This window comes from Armigeres subalbatus, chromosome 3 (assembly GCF_024139115.2).
Source record: "Armigeres subalbatus isolate Guangzhou_Male chromosome 3, GZ_Asu_2, whole genome shotgun sequence".
NCBI classification, from domain to species: Eukaryota; Metazoa; Arthropoda; class Insecta; order Diptera; family Culicidae; genus Armigeres; species Armigeres subalbatus.
Genome location: NC_085141.1, coordinates 162,299,078 through 162,320,263, shown reverse-complemented (window position 1 = coordinate 162,320,263; position 21,186 = coordinate 162,299,078). Strand labels below are relative to the sequence as shown.

Below are 21,186 nucleotides of genomic sequence, written 5' to 3'. Positions count from 1 at the left end.
ATATAGTTCAATGGTTCTGAGGATGGAAAAGATGTAGTATTGTTAATTTAATTGATATTTTCCAATGATATAATGAAAATAACAAATAATCATAAAATTCATTGAAAATATTGAATTATAGGGGATTTAGGGGTCATACAGCTCATTTAATGTATTTTTTATTCAAAATAGGATAATATTTTTCACGGACGACGCACATAGAATATTAAGGGCTTATTCGAAAGGGAGTTTTCCAAAAAATTCAGTAAGAGATGTTTTATAGACGCGAGACACTTCTGTATGTAGTTATTAAGCTCGTGTTGCCCCAATGTTCCATACATCACAGTTTATCTTATTTTTCGTGCTTTTATCTTCCAAGCATTGTACTAAAGATGTGTTCCTCTTCATTATAGATCCATTGAAAAGCACTATACATGCTTTGTTGATAAAAGTTGGAAATTTAAGGGATTTTGGGGTCAAATAAGTATTAAATTTCACTTTACGTGAATCTTTCATGTATTCTGTAAAAAAAATATTATTATTCTCCCAAAATGTTCTACATACATTGATGATCTACATACAAAAATTTCTAATGAAGTAAATCATTTCATAAATGTTTTGTTTTGTGATTTATTGGGTAAAACCCGATTTTCAATGCTTCTGAAAAGTGCCGATGTCAATCATTCCCAAACCATGCCCGTTTGCACACCTAGATAAGAGTAAATATATTAGTCGATGTGATAATAGATAGGAATAGATAGGAAATATTCTTTCCTCATGACGTTTTACCCAAATCCCCCTTTTGAAATAATGTGGCTCAATGATTCTGGGTTAAGAAATGATGGAGTAACATTGATTCAATTATAATTTGTCAATGATACTATAAAAATAACAAATATTCGTAGATTGCATTGAAAAAAAATCCAAGGGTTCAGGGCTCAGAACCATTTTTTTAAATACATAATTAATGAATTTTTTCACTTATTTGTCCCAAAATGCCTTAAAAATCCATTTTTAATGTAATATATGGATATTTGTTTTTTTAAGGTATCAATTTCTGTTAAAAAAATATGACAATAATATCAACTATTATCTATAAATATCTGAATAATCAATAGGCTGTAGATTTCGTCAAAATTGACCATATGTAGAGATACATCAATGCTTACAAGTTACTAAATCACCGTATATTAACTCTAAATGATCATTCGACGTAATATAGCGCAAATGATTTCTTGCTTATTATTATTTTTTACAGAATACGTGAAAAATTAACATAGATGCAGTTTGATGATTATTTGACCCCAAAATCCCTTAAACTTCCAACTTTTTCCAACAAAATATGTATAGTGATATGTATGGATCTACAATGAAGAGGAAAACAGAATTTCAGTGTAATTTTTAAAAGGTAAAATTACCAAAATATGAAAAATTTTGATGCAGTGGACATTGGGGCAAAACCAGCTCAATAACTACATACAGAAGTGTCTCATGTCTATAAAACATCACTCACTGAATTTCTTGGAAAATTTGCTTTCGAATAAGCCCTTAACCTTATCTGTGAGTCGCTCGTGAGAAAAGTTATCCTATTTTGTATAAAAAGTTACATTAAATGAGCTGTATGACCCCTAAATCCACTATAATTCAATATTTTATTGAATTATATGATTATTTGTTATTTTCAATATATCATTGGAAAATATCAATTAAATTAACATTACAACATCATTTTCTTGTTCAGAATCATTGAGCTATATTATTTCATAGGGGAATTTGGGCAAAAAGGTAAGAAAAAAGAGTATCTCCCATCACCTCCTATCTATGATCACATCAAGACTCATAACATATGACTATTCTTGTCTAGTTGTGCTATCGGGTATGGTTTGGAAATGTTTGGCATCGGCGCTATTCAAAAGTTTTTAAAAATCGTTTTTTACTCAATAAATAAACAAATAAAACATTTGTGAAACGATTTCTTTCATTGATTTTTGTTTGGCAAACATTTGACAACATCTGTTCAACACTTTGAAACAATAATGTCAACACTTATCTGTAAATATTACTATTTTTTACAGAATACATTAAAATTGCACATAAAATGCACTTTGATGCTTATTTGACCCCAAAATCCCTTAAATTTCCAACTTTTGCCAACAAAATATATTTATTTCCCTTCTGTGGATCCACAGTGAAGTGATAAACACAATTTTAGAACAATGTCTTAAAGATAAAATGACAAATAGTTTGGAAACTCGCGATATATGGGGCATTAGGGCAAAACGAGCTCAAAAACTACACACAGAAGCGTTCCACGTCCATGAAACAGCACTCACTGAATTCTTTGCAAAATTCCCTTTCGAATAAGCTCTTGATCTCTTCTGTAAGTTGTTCGAGAAGAAAGTTATCAATTTTTTCCACCTTTGAAATCGGATTTCCCCATTGTGCATTATGTTGCTGTGTACCGTTCTTAAAGTTCTGTGCAAAATTATCCTAGCCCGGATTCAGGAGAAGATCGATGCGACTCTAAGGCGGCAGCAAGCCGGATTCCGTGCCGGGAGATCCTGTGTGGACCATATTGTCGCGCTCCGCATCATTCTGGAGCAGGTCAACGAATTCCAAGAGTCCCTTTACTTGGTATTCATTGACTACGAAAAAGCTTTCGACCGTCTCAATCACGAGAATATGTGGGGCGCCCTGAGACGCAAGGGAGTTCCTGAGAAAATCATCGGCCTCATCGAGGCACAGTACGAGGCCTTCTCGTGTAGAGTGCTGCACAATGGGGTCTTGTCCGACCATATCCGGGTCGTAGCTGGTGTGAGGCAAGGATGTATTTTATCACCGTTACTGTTCCTCATCGTAATCGATGAGATTCTGGTAGATGCGATCGACCGTGAACCAAACCGCGGGCTGTTATGACAGCCTATAACCATGAAGCACCTAAATGACTTCGAATTGGCGGATGATGTTGCACTTCTCGCGCAACGGCGCTCTGATATGCAGAGTAAGCTCAACGACTTTGTCGAGCGCTCCTCTTCAGCAGGTTCAGTCAGCAACGTCAACAAAACCAAATCGTTGGATGTAAACACGGTGACTCCTTCCAGTTTCACAGTAGCCGGGCAACCAGTGGAGAATGTTGAAAGCTTCCAATATCTTGGTAGCCAAATGGCGTCAGACGGCGGTACCAAGATCGACATAGGCGCACGGATCAAGAAAGCAAGGGCTGCCTTTGCGAGTTTATGAAATATCTGGAAAAACAGGCAGATAAGTGAACGCACCAAAATACGATTTTTCAAATCTAACGTGAAATCTGTGCTGTTATACGCTAGCGAAACATGGTGTGTATCAGTGCAGAACACTCAACGGCTGCAGGTGTTCATTAACAGATGCCTGCGGTATATAATTCGGGCCTAGTGGTCTCACAACTGGATCTCAAACATCGAGCTCCATCGTCGTTGTCGCCAGAGGCCGATAGCAACAGAAATTCGGGATCGGAAGTGGGGCTGGGTCGGCCACACTCTACGTAGGGGCGGAAAGGAAATCTGTAAACAAGCATTAGACTGGAACCCAGCGGGACATCGCAGCAGAGGCAGACCCAGAGGCTCATGGCGGCGAAGCCTCAATAAAGAAATAAAAGAAGTCGACCGAAATCTAACCTGGCAACAGGTTAAAGCGATAGCTGGACAACGCTCAAGATGGAGATCTTTCAAGTCGGCCCTTTGCACCACCGGAGGTGTACAGGATCCATAAGTAAGTATTTTTTTTTGTTAAATATCTTCGCTGTACATATGCTCTGCACATGTTTCGAAATGGACAAATTTATATGAAACTTGCGAAAAAGAATCCACGTGTCTAGGAGAGACTCGAACCCTCAACCACCTAATCTCTAGATAGGCGTGATAACCTCCACCGTGGTTCATCATATGCTTTAGCCAAGCAAGTCTGAATTATTGTGATTGTATTGTTTAAATTAGGCACGGCAAGTGCTGGGTAAAGCGTACCATTAGTACTTCGCGTAACTGAAGGAATAAAATAGACCCCATCTCGTGGTCCTTAGCCTCTTACCGAGCAACTCCTATCCCTACCTCCCCGTGGTGCTGGCCGGGATACGAGCAACTATAGGGAAGAACGGGTAACCAACCCCGGTGGGAACTATGGTCGTATGCTGACAGGGAAGGGTGGTTTGCTCCTCTCCGGAGGTGCAAATCTTACTGAGCGTCTGTTCTCCATGTCAGGATCAGCTCACAACAGCGTCGGTTCTCCATGTTAGGGGCAGCGAATCATCGTCCGAGTGCCAGCGAGGGACTCTAAGTGAAATTGTGCACCATGGTCCACCGGGAATAAGGAGGAATGGTCCTCCGGAAATTTAGGGGGTTTGGTGTCAGGCCCTGCAAGCCAGCCTTTAAAAAATCATAAGCAACGAACAATCAACAAGAGAGTACGGACCGGAACCATCGGCGAAGATCACTGCGACGAAAAAGGACTAGCGATTGGAAACTCGGTTCGTGGCACTGCAAATCTCTCAACTTTATCGGGTGCACACGCATACTCGCCGATGTGCTCAAGGACCGTGGATTCGGCATCGTAGCGCTGCAGGAGGTTTGTTGGAAGGGATCAATGGTGCGAACGTTTAGAGGTAATCATACCATCTACCAGAACTGCAGAAGCACACACGAGCTGGTAAAAAATCACTTAAATAAAGATTTAAAAAAAAAGACACGAGCTGGGAACAGCTTCCATAGTGATGGGCGATATGCAAAAGCGCGTGATCGGGTTGTGGCCGATCAATGAAAGAATGTGCAGGTTGAGGATCAAAGGCCGGTTCTTCAACTTCAGCATAATCAACTTGAGTACGACAGCTGCCCAAGCCACGACGTCAAAACCATCATAGGATATTTGAACGCTCAAGTTGGCCAAGAGGAGGAATTTAGACCGACTATTGAGAAGTTCTGTGCTCACCGGCTGACGAACGAAAACGGCCTACGACTAATTGATTTCGCCGCCTCCAAGAATATGGCCATTCGCAGCACCTACTTCCAACACAGCCTCCCGTATCGGTACACCTGGAGATCACCACTGCAAACAAAATCACAAATCGACCACGTTCTGATTGATGGACGGTACTTCTCCGACATTATCGACGTCATGGCATATCGTTACGCTAACATCGACACTGACCACTATCTGGTGATGGTTAAACTGCGCCCAAAACTATCCGTCATCAACAATGTTTGGAACATTTGAATGGCGCTGAGAGTACAGGCAGTGAAAGTCAAGGCAGCGGAGGAGATGACTACGTCAGTTCAGCGGACGATGGAAGCCAACCAGCCCCCACCTTGAGGGAAGTGAAGGATGCCATCCAACAGCTAAAGACCAATAAAGCAACTGGTAAAGATGGTATCAAAGCTGACACACTGATAGTCAGAATCTGGGAAACTGAACAGCCACCGGAGGAGTGGAAGGAAGGGGTTATATGCCCCATCTACAAGAAAGGCGACAAGCTGGAGTGTGAGAACTTTCGAGCGATCACCATCTCTAATGCCGCCTACAAAGTGATATCACAGATCATCTTCCGACGTCTGTCACCATTAGTGAATGATTTCGTGGGAAGTTATCTTTCGGCCTTCGTTGACGGCCGCTCGACAACGGACCAGATCTTTACTGTACGGCAAATCCTTCAAAAATGCCGTGAATACCTGATCAAAGACTGATAGACTGATCAAAGCAACGGTGGATGGAGTGCAAAACTGTGTGAAGATTTCAGGTGAACCCTCCAGTTCGTTCGCGCCGGGGACTAAGACAAGGTGATGGACTTTCGTGCCTGTTGTTCAACATTGCGCTAGAAGGTGTCATGCGAAGAGCTAAACTTATTTTAACCAAAATCAATGCTTTCAAGATTCACTTTGGGATTTCCTAGATCGTCAACCATTTTTTCGGCAGTCTCCCAAAAGCACCTTGTGGTATTACAAGCCACAGCCTATTTTCCAGCGGTCTTCTAGACGCGCTTTGTGATTTTCTAAATGTAATGCATTTTCCAGCGGTCTTCCAGACTCGCTTTTTAGCAATATATATATTTTTTAAACCATCAAATATTATATTCTTCGCACATTAACCTTTTGAAATCAGAGTCAGGATCCAAAAATAGTCTGGCAGGATCGCCAAAATGTATGACCCCAAATGACCAGAGAGAAATACGATGACAGCAGCTCTCCATGGGTGCGTGTGCACGCCACGGAGATCTGACAAGAAGAGGCCGAGTCACTTTTCCATAGCTTTCTTCGAACATACCATGTTTTAGATTTCTTTTTTCCCAACCATAATTCAACATGATTCCTAGATCTTCGCTAATAATGATGTTTTCGGTGTTACTTGGGTGGAGTAACATAAGTATCAAGCTATTGTTAAGATGTATGCACAGTATGGTACTTTTGAACGTATTTCGATTAAATTAGATAATATGCGAAGTCATTTTCCTTGAATTTATAAAAAAAAAAGTATGCATTTTCAAGGTTGAAGATGACGTATGATACACATAAGGCAAAAGATTATTCAGACTTAAAATGAAGCCCGTAAGTTTTTAACTGAAGAAAACTTCCTAAACTTAGTTTGCAGCATAATATGGTGAAATTGGGAAACGTCTGTTGATAGGCTTTATCGTATACGTTGTTGCATGAGGACCCAGCCATTGTCGAACGTGTGCCAGCTTGTGGAGGTACTGCTGATCAAATGCTGCAAGTATTTCCGAGAACGCCTATATACCTAAAAACACGCCAGGGATCCATAATTTATCTGCTTTAATAGCGTCGGCTGTTGGTGGGGTCGTCGGGTTGCCTCAATGTGCACCATCTGTAAAATTATATTTACCAATAATATTTTGCCAAAAGTGAAAAACAACCCGTCGGTCGGTACACGCACAATCGCTAATTTCAGGCACAAACATCAGAAAAGTGTCCATATTGGAGGGTGAATTGTTTGAAACCCCATTTCATGAACTCCGTGTGGTAATGATATGGGTTCGCGTGCAAATGAGGAAACATGCAATTTGTTCCGAGGCTGAATCGTTCGCTCCCAACCTAATGGAGCTTGGTAACAAGGCAGCCTTGTAATAAAGTAAAAAAATGTGAGGGGGTGTGAATTTTAGTCGTGGTTGACCACTCCAGCGGAAGTGCAAATGTTATAATTGATATTATTGATCTGTTGGTATGCAAATTGAAAAATAACATTCATTGAAATGTATGAATGGCTGTGTCGAAGTGGATGATATTGAGTGGAATAAACAACTTACGGGCTCTGAGAAAACATAATTTATTATTATTGTCTCTATTTAAGAGGTTTTCCGCCCTTGGCAGGCTCATGTCTGAAGAAAAAACATAACTGATAATATTGTTGCAATCATAATGCTCAACTATTTTCTTAGTTTTTAAAGAACGCATCTAAGCAGTTCTTTGACCTGGAATTCAGATTTTAGGTATTCTAGCTTCTTTTATTCCAAAATTTATACCCATGGGAAAAGAACACCAGAAACAACTTTTAAAACATTCGGGAAACCAACTTTTGAATCGCAGGACAAAGTTACCCTACACCAATTCAATTGGAACATGTTTCATTAGACTAAAATTGTTTTTGTAGTTTGACAATGTTGCAATTTTATGTCGATAGGTTTCTGCAGTCAAAAGCTACACGACCCTCAGTACACTTATTGCAAAACTACTGTATGCGAAACTTAATGACCCAGAAACATTCGAGTATGAGAAGTTAATCAAAATGAATTTAATTCACAGTTACTTTTAATTTCGTTAAATCCGCAGATCTGCCAGTATGGTACATATATAATGCTTTGCCTTGATTCATTCCAATCTCGAATCATCTCGCACTGGTACTTCCCCACACCTGCCGACCGTTTCTGAATGTAAACATATGCGTACAAATAGAAATGTAATGCAGAAACACTTATTGTTGTGTTAATTCTGAATGCAGGAGTAAGCAAACAAAACAATAAATATTCTCAGCACCCCAGTATCATCTAATGCATATTCTATGCCTGTTTAACCACTGTCCGTGCGCCCGTACGGCTGTTATTCGTGTTAAACCAACCATCCTTCCCGGTGAATGGGATTTACTAGATTTACCACCACTTGAATCACGAATGGACGTCACCGGTCGGTTGAATCGGTTGAATCAGTTGGACGAAATCATGCTGAACTAGCGGTGTGCCATTTATGTCAAAAGGATGACATTACGGTTCCACCGGGCGGTTGGTGTTGGCTTGCTGGCAATTAATTCGACGGCCGACCGTCCGTCCCGGGTCGAACTGGGCAAAGGTGGTCCCATTTGGGAGAGAAAGGCCATAACCAGTCTGTAGTGGCTGATACTGCTTTGTTAGTTGGTGGTTGTTGAAGGCTGCGGAAAAGTCATGGAGATATCGCCATAAGCGTCACGTTTCAGAATGGGCCAACATTGATGGATCTTAAAATACCGAATAAAAAAATGTCACTGCACATTTTCATTGACTAAATAAACACAATGAATGCAAAAATAGTCTATCGTAAAGAAATCTAATTACTTGTTATGCGAAAACAGTAAAATAAACATGAACATATTTTACAGTAATCAGACAGTTCCGCGTTTTCACCATTTGTTCTACGCTGAAAAGCGTACCACGAAACGTCCCGCATTTCACTTATTTCTAGATAATGTCCCGCGAAATAGAGAAAAATTGAAACAAACTGCCGCTTTCTCATGGAACTCAATAGACTTTAAAAATTCTTAAAATTGATTGCAAAATGGTGGGGAACACGACAGCAAAGAGATACGTCCATCGTAGTCAAGCTCTTAGCTGATGAAAGAAAAAAGAATTGGATACCAAAATCCAATCCAAATCCAATCCATATTCGATACAAATCAAATCCAAATCCCATCCAAATCCAAATCCAAATCCAAATCCAAATCCAATCCAAATCTAATCTAAATCCAATCCAAATCCAATCCAAATCCAATCCAAATCCAATCCAAATCCAATCCAAATCCAATCCAAATCCAATCCAAATCCAATCCAAATCCAATCCAAATCCAATCCAAATCCAATCCAAATCCAATCCAAATCCAATCAAATCTAAATCCAATCCAAATCCAGTCAAATCCAATCCAAATTCAATCCAAATCCAATCCAAATCCAATCCAAATCCAATCCAAATCCAATCCAAATCCAATCCAAATCCAACCCAATTCAAATTCAATCCAAATCCAATCCAAATCTAATCAAAATCCAAATCAAATCCAAAACCAATCCAAATTCAATCCAAATCCAATCCAAATCCAATCCAAATCCAATCCAAATCCAATCCAATCCAAATCCAATCCAAAACCAATCCAAATCCAATCCAAATCCATTCCAAATCTAATCCAAATCCAATCCAAATCCAATCCAAATCCAATCCAATCCAAATCCAATCAAAATCCAATCTAAATCCAATCCAAATCCAATCCAAATCCAATCCAAATCCAATCAAAATCCAATCCAAATCCAATCCAAATCAAATACAAATCAAATCCAAATCCAATCCAAATCCAATCCAAATCCAATCCAAATCAATCAAATCCAATCCAATCCAAATCCAATCCATCAAATCCAATCCAAATCCAATCCAAATCAATCCAAATCCGTTTCCAAATCAATCCAAATCCAATCCAAATCAGATCCAAATCAATCCAATCCAAATCCAATCCAGATCAATCCAAATCAATCCAAATCCAAATCCAAGTCCAAATCCAAATCAATCAAATCTAATCAAATCCAATCCAAACCCAATCCAAATCCAATCCAAATCCAAATCCAATCCAAATCCAGTCAAATCCAAATCAGGTCCAGTCCAATCCAATCCAAATCCAATCAATCCAGGTCAATCCAAATCCAATCAAAACCAATACAAAAACAAATTCAAATCCAGTCCCAATCCAATCAAAATATAATCCAAATCAATCCAGATCCAATCCAAATCAGATCCCAAAATCCAATCCAAATCCGGAGTCAAATCCAAATCAATCAAATCTAATCCAAATCCAATCCAAATCCAATCCAAATCCAATCCAAATCCAATTCAAATCCAATCCAAGTCCAGTCCAAATCCAATCCTAATCAATCAAATCCAATCCAAATCAATCCAAATCGAATCCAAATCAATCAAATCAATCCAAATCCAGTCCAAATCCAATCAAATCAATCCAAATCAATCCAAGAGTCAATCCAAATCCAATCAGAATCCAATCAATCAATCAATCAAATCCAATCCAAATCAGTCCAGATCCAATCCAATCCAAATCCAGTCCAGATCCAATCCAGTCAGATCCAAGATCCAATCCAGATCGGTCAAATCCAGTCCAGGTCAATCCAATCGGTCAGTCCAGATCCAAGTCAGTCCAGGTCAGTCCGATCAGTCCAGATCCAGTCCAGGTCGATCCAAATCAATCCAGATCCGATCCAAATCCAGGTCAGTCCAAGTCAGATCCAAGTCCAATCCAGATCCAATCGATCCAGATCCAGTCGATCCAATCCAGTCCAGGTCGAGGTCAGATCAAATCCAATCCAGTCCAGTCAGTCAGTCCAAATCAAGTCCAAACCAGTCAAATCCAGTCCAAATCCAGTCCAGATCCAGTCCAAGGTCAATCCAGGTCCAGTCAAATCCAGTCAAGTCAAATCGATCCAGATCAAATCCAGATCCAATCCAGTCCAAATCCATCCAAGTCAGTCCAAGTCAGGTCCAATCCAAATCAAGTCCCAAATCAGTCAGATCCAGTTCGGAGTCCAGATCCAAATCGATCCAAATCAATCCGATCCAAGTCCAAATCCAGATCCAGTCAGGTCCAAATCCAATCCAAATCCAGTCCAGTCCAATCCAGATCCAACCAGGTCAGATCCAGTCCAGATCGGTCCAAATCAGTCAGATCCAATCCAAATCGAGTCCAAATCAATCCCAAATCAGTCAGGTCCAATCAAATCAGTCCAGTCAATCAAGTCAGTCCAAATCCAATCAGATCAAATCCAAATCAATCCAAGATCAGATCCAAATCAGTCCATCCAGGTCAGTCCAGATCAGTCCAGATCCAGTCAGATCCAGTCCAGATCAGGTCCAAATCCCAGTCCAGATCCAGTCCCAGGTCAGTCCAGATCCAGTCCGATCCAGTCAAATCAATCCAAATCCAGTCCAAATCCAAGTCAGTCAGTCCAAATCCAATCCAGTCAATCTAAACCAATCCAGATCAGTCCAAATCAGACGGTCAGGTCGATCCAGTCCAAGTCAAATCAGTCAGATCCAGTCAGATCCAATCCAAATCCAAATCCAGTCCAATCCAAATCAGTTCAGATCAGTCCAAATCAATTCAGTCGGTCAAATCAAATCCAATCCAAATAAATCCAAATGCAGTCAAATGCAATCCAAGACGCAATCCAGTCCAGGTCCAGTCAGGTCAGTCCAGGTCAGTCCCGATCCAATCAGTCAATCCAAGTCCAAAAACCAATCAATCCAAATCCAATCAATCAATCCAAATTCAATCAAATCCAATCCAAATCAAATCAATCCAAATCAATCCAAATCCAGTCCAAATCAATCCCAAATCAATCCAAATCCAATCAAATCCAATTCCAAATCAATCCAAGTCCAAGTCCAATCCAAGTCCAAATCCAGTCAAATCCAATCCAAATCAATCCAAATCCAATCAAATCCAATCCAAATCAATCCAAATCAATCCAATCCAATCAAATCCAAATCAATCCAAATCAATCCAAATCGATCCAAATCCAATCCAAGTCAATCCAATCCAATCAATCCAATCCAAATCCAATCAAATCAATCCAGTCAATCCAATCAAATCCAATCAAATCCAATCCAAATCAATCAAATCAATCAATCAATCCAATCCAGTCAAATCAATCCAAATCAATCCAAATCAATCCAAATCAATCAAATCAATCCAAATCAATCCAAATCCAATCAAATCAATCAAATCCAATCCAAATCCAATCCAAATCCAATCAAATCCAATCCAAATCAATCCAAATCCCAATCCAATCAATCAAATCCAATCCAAATCCAATTCAAATCCAATCCAAATTCAATCCAAATCCAAATCCAATCCAAATCCAATCCAAATCCAATCCAAATCCAATCCAAATCCAATCAAAATCCAATCCAAATCCAATCTAAATCCAATCCAAATCCAATCCAAATCCAATCCAAATCCAAGTCCAATCCAAATCCAATACAAATCAAATCCAAATCTGAATCCAAATCTGAATCCAATCCAAATCCAAAACAAATTAAATCCAAATCCAAACCAATTCCAATCCAAATCCAAACCAATTCCAATCCAAATCAAATCCATTTCCAATCCAAATGCGTACATTTATTGCGAATTTTAGTTTCACGTATAGTAGAGGAAAACTGGTGTAATATGCACCCCCGGGGCAAAACGACCTTTTGTCATTTTTAAGTAAATTTTCGGCAATTTTTCGAGAGTATTTACTACAGCGCATGAAGCTCGGATCTCGAACTACCAATCAGGTAGTAAACATTCTTGAAAATATCCCTGGAACACCCCTAAAAATGACAAAAGTTCGTTTTGCCACGGGGGTGCATATTGCTCCAGTTTACCGTACACCATCAATCGGAATTGCAGCATATTGATGTTGACCTTCCGAGCAAACGCATTGAAAATGACATTTATCCTAAATTCCGCAAAATCTGAGATATTATACCCAAATGAGAGACGTGTAAACTAGTATTGCTAGCCAATAGCTCCAAACTAATCTTACGCATAATAAATTCGAACTTCCAAATAGCTTTGTGAAATCTGACAACCTTATAAATTTTGCAAATTTCAAGATATCAGATGTGATAGGTCATACTGCTATGGCTACTAAGTCAGTACATTCCAAGATAAATTTCCAGTTGATATATTTCGCTTTCCGAACAGTTTCGAACAGTACAGCAAAGAATATTTCTTCATTTCTCTCAGATTTCGTTATATCATAGCTCAACTGGTAGTCTCATGTACACTAACCACGCCAAGTGGCTACATGAAATCTAAATTTGTTTTAATCAAAATCATTGCTCGCAGGACTTTGAGATTTTCTAGATCGTAAACCATTTTCCGTTGGTCTTTCATACGCACCTTGTAGTTTCACAAACTGCAATACATTTTTTCGGCCACCTTTCAGACAAGCCTTAAAGTTTTCTAAACCACAAACCATTCTTCACCGGTCTTCCAGACGCGTCTTGAGATTTTACAAACCACAAACCATTTCCCGACGGTCTTCGAGACGCGACTTATGACTTTGCAAACCACAAACCTTTCCGACGGTCTACCAGACGCGTTTTGTGATCTTGCAAACTAAAATATATCACTCTTCACAATTGAACCACTTGAATTCAACTCACCTCATGAAATCAGCGACAGGATCTAAAAAATAAACTGGCAGAATCGCTAAAACGTGTGACCTTAAATGGCCGGAACGAAATTAAGGGCAGCGACTTTCTGTGGATGCGTGTGCACGCCGCGGAGATCTGACCAGAAGAGGCAGAGTCATGGCTTGCTGCTCGCCGATTGACACGCTGAGGTGTGAATCTACAAACACACGCTGAAGGCATTTCACTCAAACCCCACAAGGTGCGTTTGGTGGGAATGCCACAAAAACGCACCAACGCAACGGAGATATCGAATTGTAAGCCTCAGCAACTCAGCGAAATAGTCGCGTCGACTGAAGACGCCCAACAAACCGGTGGACCCTTACAGGCTTTAAATCTAGTCTCAAACACGAATACTTAGATCGGTGAATGGGCGGTGACAACCCCCGGTAATCCATTCAGAAAGCGGTAATCGGTGTCCACTCTCAATCGCGTTGGCGCAAACAGTCTTGAATCGGACAAGTTGGATCAATTATGTGATAGGGTTAGGGTATTTTCCATTATTAATAACATGCTACTATATCAGAAATATTCGCAATCTGAACTCTTTTGGTTCAATCTGTGCGATTTAATAACTTTTACAAGTAAATTGATAAAGAATATAACTTCTGAACAAAGGCATAAAACAAACAGATTTTTTTTTCTATATCGCTTGGAAAAAAAATCAAGGAATTATTCTCTACCTGTTCTATGAAATCATAATAAGAATACGAACTATCTCCCATTGACACGAACCGTCCGTCCGCCTGGACAGTAATGAGCGGCACAATTAGTTTATCTCTCTGTGCAAGCCAAAAATAATAGCTCGTAAAAAGAAAACTTTCCAGTCTGGAATATTAACCATCGGTTCAGGACACCGCTCGTGGTTCTCGTGGGATCCTCCAGCGCGGCACATTTATCCTCCATTACCGGAGAGTAAAAAGTTTTAAACTGTTCCCAAAAAAAAGAACTAATGCCCGTTTTCAAACTAAAACCCACTTTCTCTATTCTCGTTCCAGATTCTGCCAGCGTGGTCGTGCACGTCATAAACGGCGAGCAACCAGCCGCAATGCAGCACGGGAATAGCAGCGCTAATAGCATTTTAATAAATAAACATAGTTTTAGCTTAGCGTACTTGGGAGCCGTTCCGCGTGGTACAAGTTTAATAATATCATTAACATCGTCAACCCTCGGTATGATACTGAAATCGATTTTCCTGCACGGTGCATACAGGTGACTTATGGTGTGAAATGTTGGATGTTACAGCGTTTGAAGAGCACCGAACCGATTCGGTGCGAGGCCGGTTCGATAGGTTTATGTGAACATAGAATTCTAATGATACTTGAAGATTTAGAAGCAAAAAAGAGTCTTTTACTGTGAGATAGGATTAGGTAGAGTGTAATCTGAACAAAAAAGGTAATAGACGCCAAATGAGGTCATTTGATTCACAATAACGCCATGTAGGATGTCTTAATTTGGAAAAGTCATGGCGAATTTATTGAAGGTTCTCCATTTAGATCAATTTTGTAAAGCAAATCACAAGCTTTCATGAAAATCATGAAGATCAAAGGTTTGATATATTCCGAGTTCTGTATATAGTACATCACACTCATAGGCGTTTATTTTTGTATCATATTCATAGTCGTTTCCCAAAGCTTTTCGGAAAATACATTCTTTGACAGTTACAGTTAACTGCAGACAGAATTGAAGTCATACACCAGATTCACTGCAAGACAATATTTAATTTTAATTTAATTTATATTTTTAAGACATGAAGCTAGACTTTTGAGTTAGCCCTGAGTTAGCCCCGAAGAAAACACTTCGCTTACTGCATTTCTAAAGATAAAAGTCAATGATATGAAACACATCTGATTTTGTGACGATCATTTTTATGTGACATAGCAGACCTGACGAACTTAGTTTCGCCTAAAATTGATTTATGCTCTGCTTAGTTATCGAATAATGCAGTAATTTCAGTTTCATTTGTACCTTCCCCGGTCCCAAAAAGCTGTGCATACAAATTTCCACGCAGATCGGTTCAGTAGTTTCGGAGTCTATAAGGTTCAGACAGACAGAAATTCATTTTTATGTATATAGAAGAAGAAGATTCAAGATTCATTTTCATGGCAATTTCTCTATTTCACTTTGAGGACTGCGATCAATGTCACTAATAGCACAATTGACATATTTATATCTCTTCTTCTTCTTCTTCTTCTTCTTCTTCTTCTTCTTCTTCTTCTTCTTCTATGGCTCTACATTCCAATTGGAACCTAATTGAAAGCTTTTCCATGCCCGCCAATGCATGAGTATCAGTGGCGTAGCCACGGGGGTGGTTTTGGACATAAACTCCCCCCCAGAGACAAAATTTTTAGAAGAATTTTTTTTTCGAACCTTCTCGAATTAAATAAATGTTCAGAAAAGCTCCCCCCAGAATAATTTCCTGGCTACGCCACTGATGAGTATGTATATTGTGTGGCAAGTACAATGGATACACTATGACCAGGGAGCCCACCCGAAAACATCCTTGGCCCGACCGAGCATTGAACTCGCAGTCTCCGAATTGGCAATCCTATGCATTTGTTTGCAAGGCTAACTGGAGATACCAGCCGAAAGTTACTTGGTTGAATAACACGTTAGGCCGAAGGTTATCAAGGCGAATTTCATTTGACGAATTGGACAATTGGTCGAAACGGTTATTAGTCCGATAACTGTTTTTGCAAAAATGTCATTTGGCTGAATGTGACCTAAAGACAAAAAGAACATACAGCCGAACTGGTCATTTGGTCGAAAATATGGAAATGGTCGTTTGGCAGAAAGAACCATTTGGCCGAAAATGTCATTTGTGCGAACGGGATTTACGGACGTAAAATCCGTTGGGCAAAACATGTTGTTGCGTGAGAATGCATAATGTAGAACCCCTGTTTTATTTCTGTGCTGCAGACTTCGGGATTTCACAAGTTTCGTTTTGTCGTTTATCTCGCACGAGACAGAGCGGGCGCTTTAGATCTAATTCTAATGTGAAAAAACACCGTCATTGTAAGTGATTCATGTTATTTGTATTGACTATCATCAATAAAGTTATTTTGACTTTGTAGTATGCGGTAAGCTAATCATCAAGTGTTTTATTTGCCCGGCTGAAAGAGAGGTGCCCAATGTCCTGCTTTCAATACAGGTCATATGGCTGAAACTGTCGTTTGGTTGGACAAAAGTCATTGTGAAAAATGTGTGTTTGAAGATAATTGAGAAGTGAGAAATGAGACGCGATAAATTATAGATAAAAAATGAGAAATAAGAAGTGATAAAAAGATGTAAGAAGTAAGACGGAACTTCTTACTGCAAAGCGTGATAATTGAGAAGTAAGAAATGAGAAACTTTGGAAACGTGAATTGTCAAGGAGAATTGAAAAAATGTTTCAGATTAGAAAATGTAATTTTTTATTTAAGTCATTGCTTAAAGTCATCGTAAATTTTTGAGTTGTTTATATTACAAATTTATGAAACAGTATACCCTTTCTGATTTTCAAGAGTCATTTTTATGATTGAACTTTCCTTTTGAAATATCCGAACACCAGATGAACTGCCGCGAATCATTAACGCAATATCAAACCAAATCAATCACTATAACATCCTACATGGTCAACCTTCTATGTACATATGGTGATCCATTTAGCCCCGACTCAGAGGCATGGTTCCTCTCGTTAGGATAGTAAATTGATAGCAACAAAAAATAGTGAATTTACATTCGATAATCACGCATCGCACATCCAATTTGTACAGTCATATTTCCGAGTTCATTGTAGGTATAACCAGGCGGAATCGGACGAGCAAACCATGCAGAAGTGTGTACACTGGACAGATGGAAAAAGTTAATTGAAAATTTCTGGCACGGACCTGTTTGATCTGATACGCGAGATGGGCACTGTTCGGGTTCATATTATGGCCAATTAATTATAGAAATGTAATTTTGTTGACGTTTTACGAATTACAATCATATTTTTATTTTTTTTAGCAAAGATAAGAAACTAAATGATTTCTTATACGTAGAACATACAATAAACAACTATTAGAAATTGTAAACCATAAAATGAGTACCTTTATAATTTTGATTCCCTGTGTACGGTTTACTATGCGAAACGGTATCAGAATGTTATTTGCACAGAATGGTTGATTGGGGCTCCGCTGAATGAAGAAATTTCATGGAAAAGATTTCCGAACAGGATTTTTATATCCACGCGTTGCCGAACTTAAAACGAAATTTGAAAATGTAGTTATCCTTTCATTTGTTGAGGCTTTGTTCATTAAATATGAATGCGGCCTGAGAGTTAATTACTCTTATTGGTTATTGCTTTGGGTTTTGTAATAACAATATTATACATTTTGACATGAAGGGTTGTTCTTCTTTCTTGGACATCGTATTGTTTAATACAAGAATCGTCTTACACATTAATGTTCATTTCAGGTAACTCCTGGTTGAGTCGAGGTTGAGAAATACATCATTACAGTAGGAAAGAAAGGGAATTGAAGACACTCAAATTATGACGATTCCGTTGACATTCTTGTGCGGCCGATCGATGAGAAGGGTTTCAAGCCATGATAATTGCTTAGGGCCGTTCTGATAAAGAAAGCAAAGTTTTCGCCAAGTTTTCTTTATTCCGTACCACGGTATGGATCCTATGGATTAAGCTTTTCTCTACCAGATAAAGGAATTAGTTTTAGTTGAAAACGTTTGCATTCTCCGGAAATAATGAAACAATGTTTGTTTACAAAATAAGTGAAGCCCAAATAGCAAATCGGTCCCGATATGTTCAGTGAGAAGAAAAGCGGAACAGTTCCCCAAACATAGCTGCTTGCTCACCAGTAGGCTATTTGAGGTTGAAACTTGAAAAATGACGAACTTTGAATACACCCAAATCAAAGTTTCTGATTATAAAGTTGCGCAAAGAGGATCTTCTTACACTTATTCTGAATGATGCTCTTCTTATTATGTTGGAAACTTGAAGTTTTGTTCAACCCTTCAAGTGACTTCACGGGAGTGTTCAGTGAAGTGTTTTGAAGCTGTTTCTAATACTTGCGTTTTAATTCTTGCGTTTTAATTCGCCATAATAATCATTAGACGATAACAATACTTCCGCCTTACAAACAAGCATTTGTCGATAGCTAGACGGTTCAATAGTTAGACTTGGCTTCACTCTTTACGCAACTCTTTATATAGGGGTACCTGGGGTAATATGCAACCCCGAGGCAAAACGACCTTTCGGCATTTTTAGCGTTGTTCCAGGAATATTTTCAAGAATGTTTACTACTGGATTGGTAGTTCAAGATCCGAACTACATGCGCTGTAGTAAATACTCTGGAAAAACTGCTGAAAATGTACTCAAAAATTCCAATGGGTCGTTTTGCCCCCGGAATGCATATCACCCCAGTTTCCCCTAATAGACTATGACCCGAACCACTACTGGGGTCATCAATTCAGTCCCGTTTGAGAAAACTGCTTCTCTCCTGTTCCTGTGAAAGAAAATACCTCCCACTCGCTTAAAATGATTAACACAATGTTGTGCGAGCATTCACACAAAACGGGTCTCTTTAGGAAGAACACCCAGATGAGCTACAGTTACACAGCCACAAAAATACCTCGTACGGTCATGTTAACGGTCTTTTTTATCATGTAAACGTGTACAGATTCCTGGTTTTATGAGGAATGTAATGCTGTTGAAAATATTGAGATCCGAGCTGCAATAACATCACACGAGCCATTTTTGCGACTGTGTAACTCTTGCTAATCTAGGTGTTCTTCCAAAAGAGGACCGTTATGATTTTTTTCTGAAAACATGATCATGACAATGCTTTTCGGAAACTTAAGTAATATGGATACTTGGGCAACGTAGGATATGTTTCAGAAAGAATATCGACCTTCCAACAACGATTATCACTTGTCATAAGACGAGTTTGTACAATCCCATTGAATTCCACCACGGTAAGGCCGTCTTCAGTGTCTCGTACTTGACTCGACTCGAAAGTCGAGTCAAGTACGAGATACTAAAGACGGCCTTACTGTTGAGGTCGAAATACGTATCTGTCAAGATACAATTAAGTGGTGGAATTCAATGGGATTGTACAAACTCGTCTTATGACAGGTGAAGACATTTCACTAAAAAGCTCAAAATAATTTTCTTAACAACGATTATCAGGCAAGTACGCGCTCAATTCGTTCAGTTCTTCTCCTGAAAAGATTCCCGATTCCAGCCGACACGCAGCAATACTTCATCCAGCTGTAAATCTCTTCGATCGGACACGGGGACACAAACTTGCCTCTAGCATTGTGGAAGGTCCTTATCCTTATCTGCTCAACACAGTCGAGCCACTCCAGCCAACGATCACCAGCCGTGTTCCGGCCATGTGTTTGAGACAAGTGAAGGGATCTTTCAACAACGTTTCTCTGGCAAGTACAATCTCAATACGCTCAGCTCAACTCGTGTAAAAAATCCCGATTCCAGCCAAAATGCCGCAACGCTTCCAGCTGAAAATTGTTGCACCTTCATTGCTCAAAATGATGCGCAATTCTTGTGCGTCTACTACCAGAATGTCAGGGGCTTACGCACGAAAACGACAGATTTGAAACTACGATTGTCGGCTTGTGATTACGACATAGCCTTAACCGAAACCATAGACATAGCTCTGATATATGCAATTTAGAACTCGGACGTCACGATATTTCGTTGTGATCGTAGTGAGTCCACCAGCAACCTTCGTAGAGGTGGGGGTGTGCTAATTGCTGTGAAACATGAACTGAATTGTTTCGAGGTGACCCTTGATGGCTGCAACGAGCATGAGCAAGTCGTATTATGCGTAAAACTTCCAAATCGATCCGTATATATCTTCGGAATTTACCTGCGTACAATATCTGATCCAGTGCTCTACTCCGTCCATTTCACCGCCGTTCAACGTGTTTCATACATGTCTTTGGACAACGATGACATTCTACTGCTAGGGGATTACAATCTCCTTACCTTCAGTGGCGCTTTGACAACGATATCAACGGCTTGCTTCTTGCAAATGCATCTAGCGAGCAAAAAATTTCTCTAGCCGAATCAATCTCCGCCAGCGGTGCAAATCAACTTCATTTCGAATCGTAATGGTAGAGAGCTTGATCTTGTGTTCACGAACACGTCGGACATTTTTAGAAGTTTCTCAGCCACTATTTATTTATTTATTTATTTTAATCACCCACTTGCCCCTCCTACCAACAAATGATCATCACCCGCCAGTACTAATACAAATGTATGTTTGCAGTTGCAGTTTCGTACCCGCTCAAACTGAACGCGATCCAGATGATATAGATTTCGACTTCCGGCGATGCGATTGTTTCTCTATCAATTGTGAGCTTTCTACGATCAACTGGAATCAATCTCTCCAGGCGCATTATATAGATGGTAATGTGGAAATCTCAGTCTGAGAAGTCAACTAACCAAATTCCGAAGACGGTGAATTACGGTAACGCTACTGCAACCTCATCTGACGAGGCTGCGAACCTTTTTGCGGCATTCTTTCAAAGCGTATTCAATGCAACACCTCTGCCTCCAGCCTACGCAGCAGGCTTCCGGAAGGTCCCAGTCCATGAAATACGTCTTCCACGCATTCAATTCTCCCATCGTGAAGTGCTAAAGGCTCTGTGTGATCTTGATGAGTCTAAAGGTGCTGGAGTAGACGGCTTAACGCCCTATCTTCTAAAGAGCTGTGCTGAATCTTTTGCGACTCCACCGCTACTGCTTTTC

At 39.6% G+C, this 21,186-nt stretch overlaps 1 protein-coding gene across 3 annotated transcripts in view; it reads left to right on the top strand.

Moving 5' to 3' along the window:
- The window catches only part of LOC134227910 (limbic system-associated membrane protein-like), a 517,094-nt gene extending 499,563 nt beyond the window's left edge, over positions 1-17,531 (top strand). For all 3 annotated transcript variants that reach the window (XM_062709615.1, XM_062709616.1, XM_062709614.1), the window contains one exon: positions 14,435-17,531. In XM_062709615.1, coding sequence (XP_062565599.1) covers positions 14,435-14,652 — 218 coding nt within the window. In that variant the 3' untranslated portion in view covers positions 14,653-17,531. The remainder of the gene's footprint in view (positions 1-14,434) is intronic.
- Positions 17,532-21,186: the final 3,655 nt, after the last annotated feature.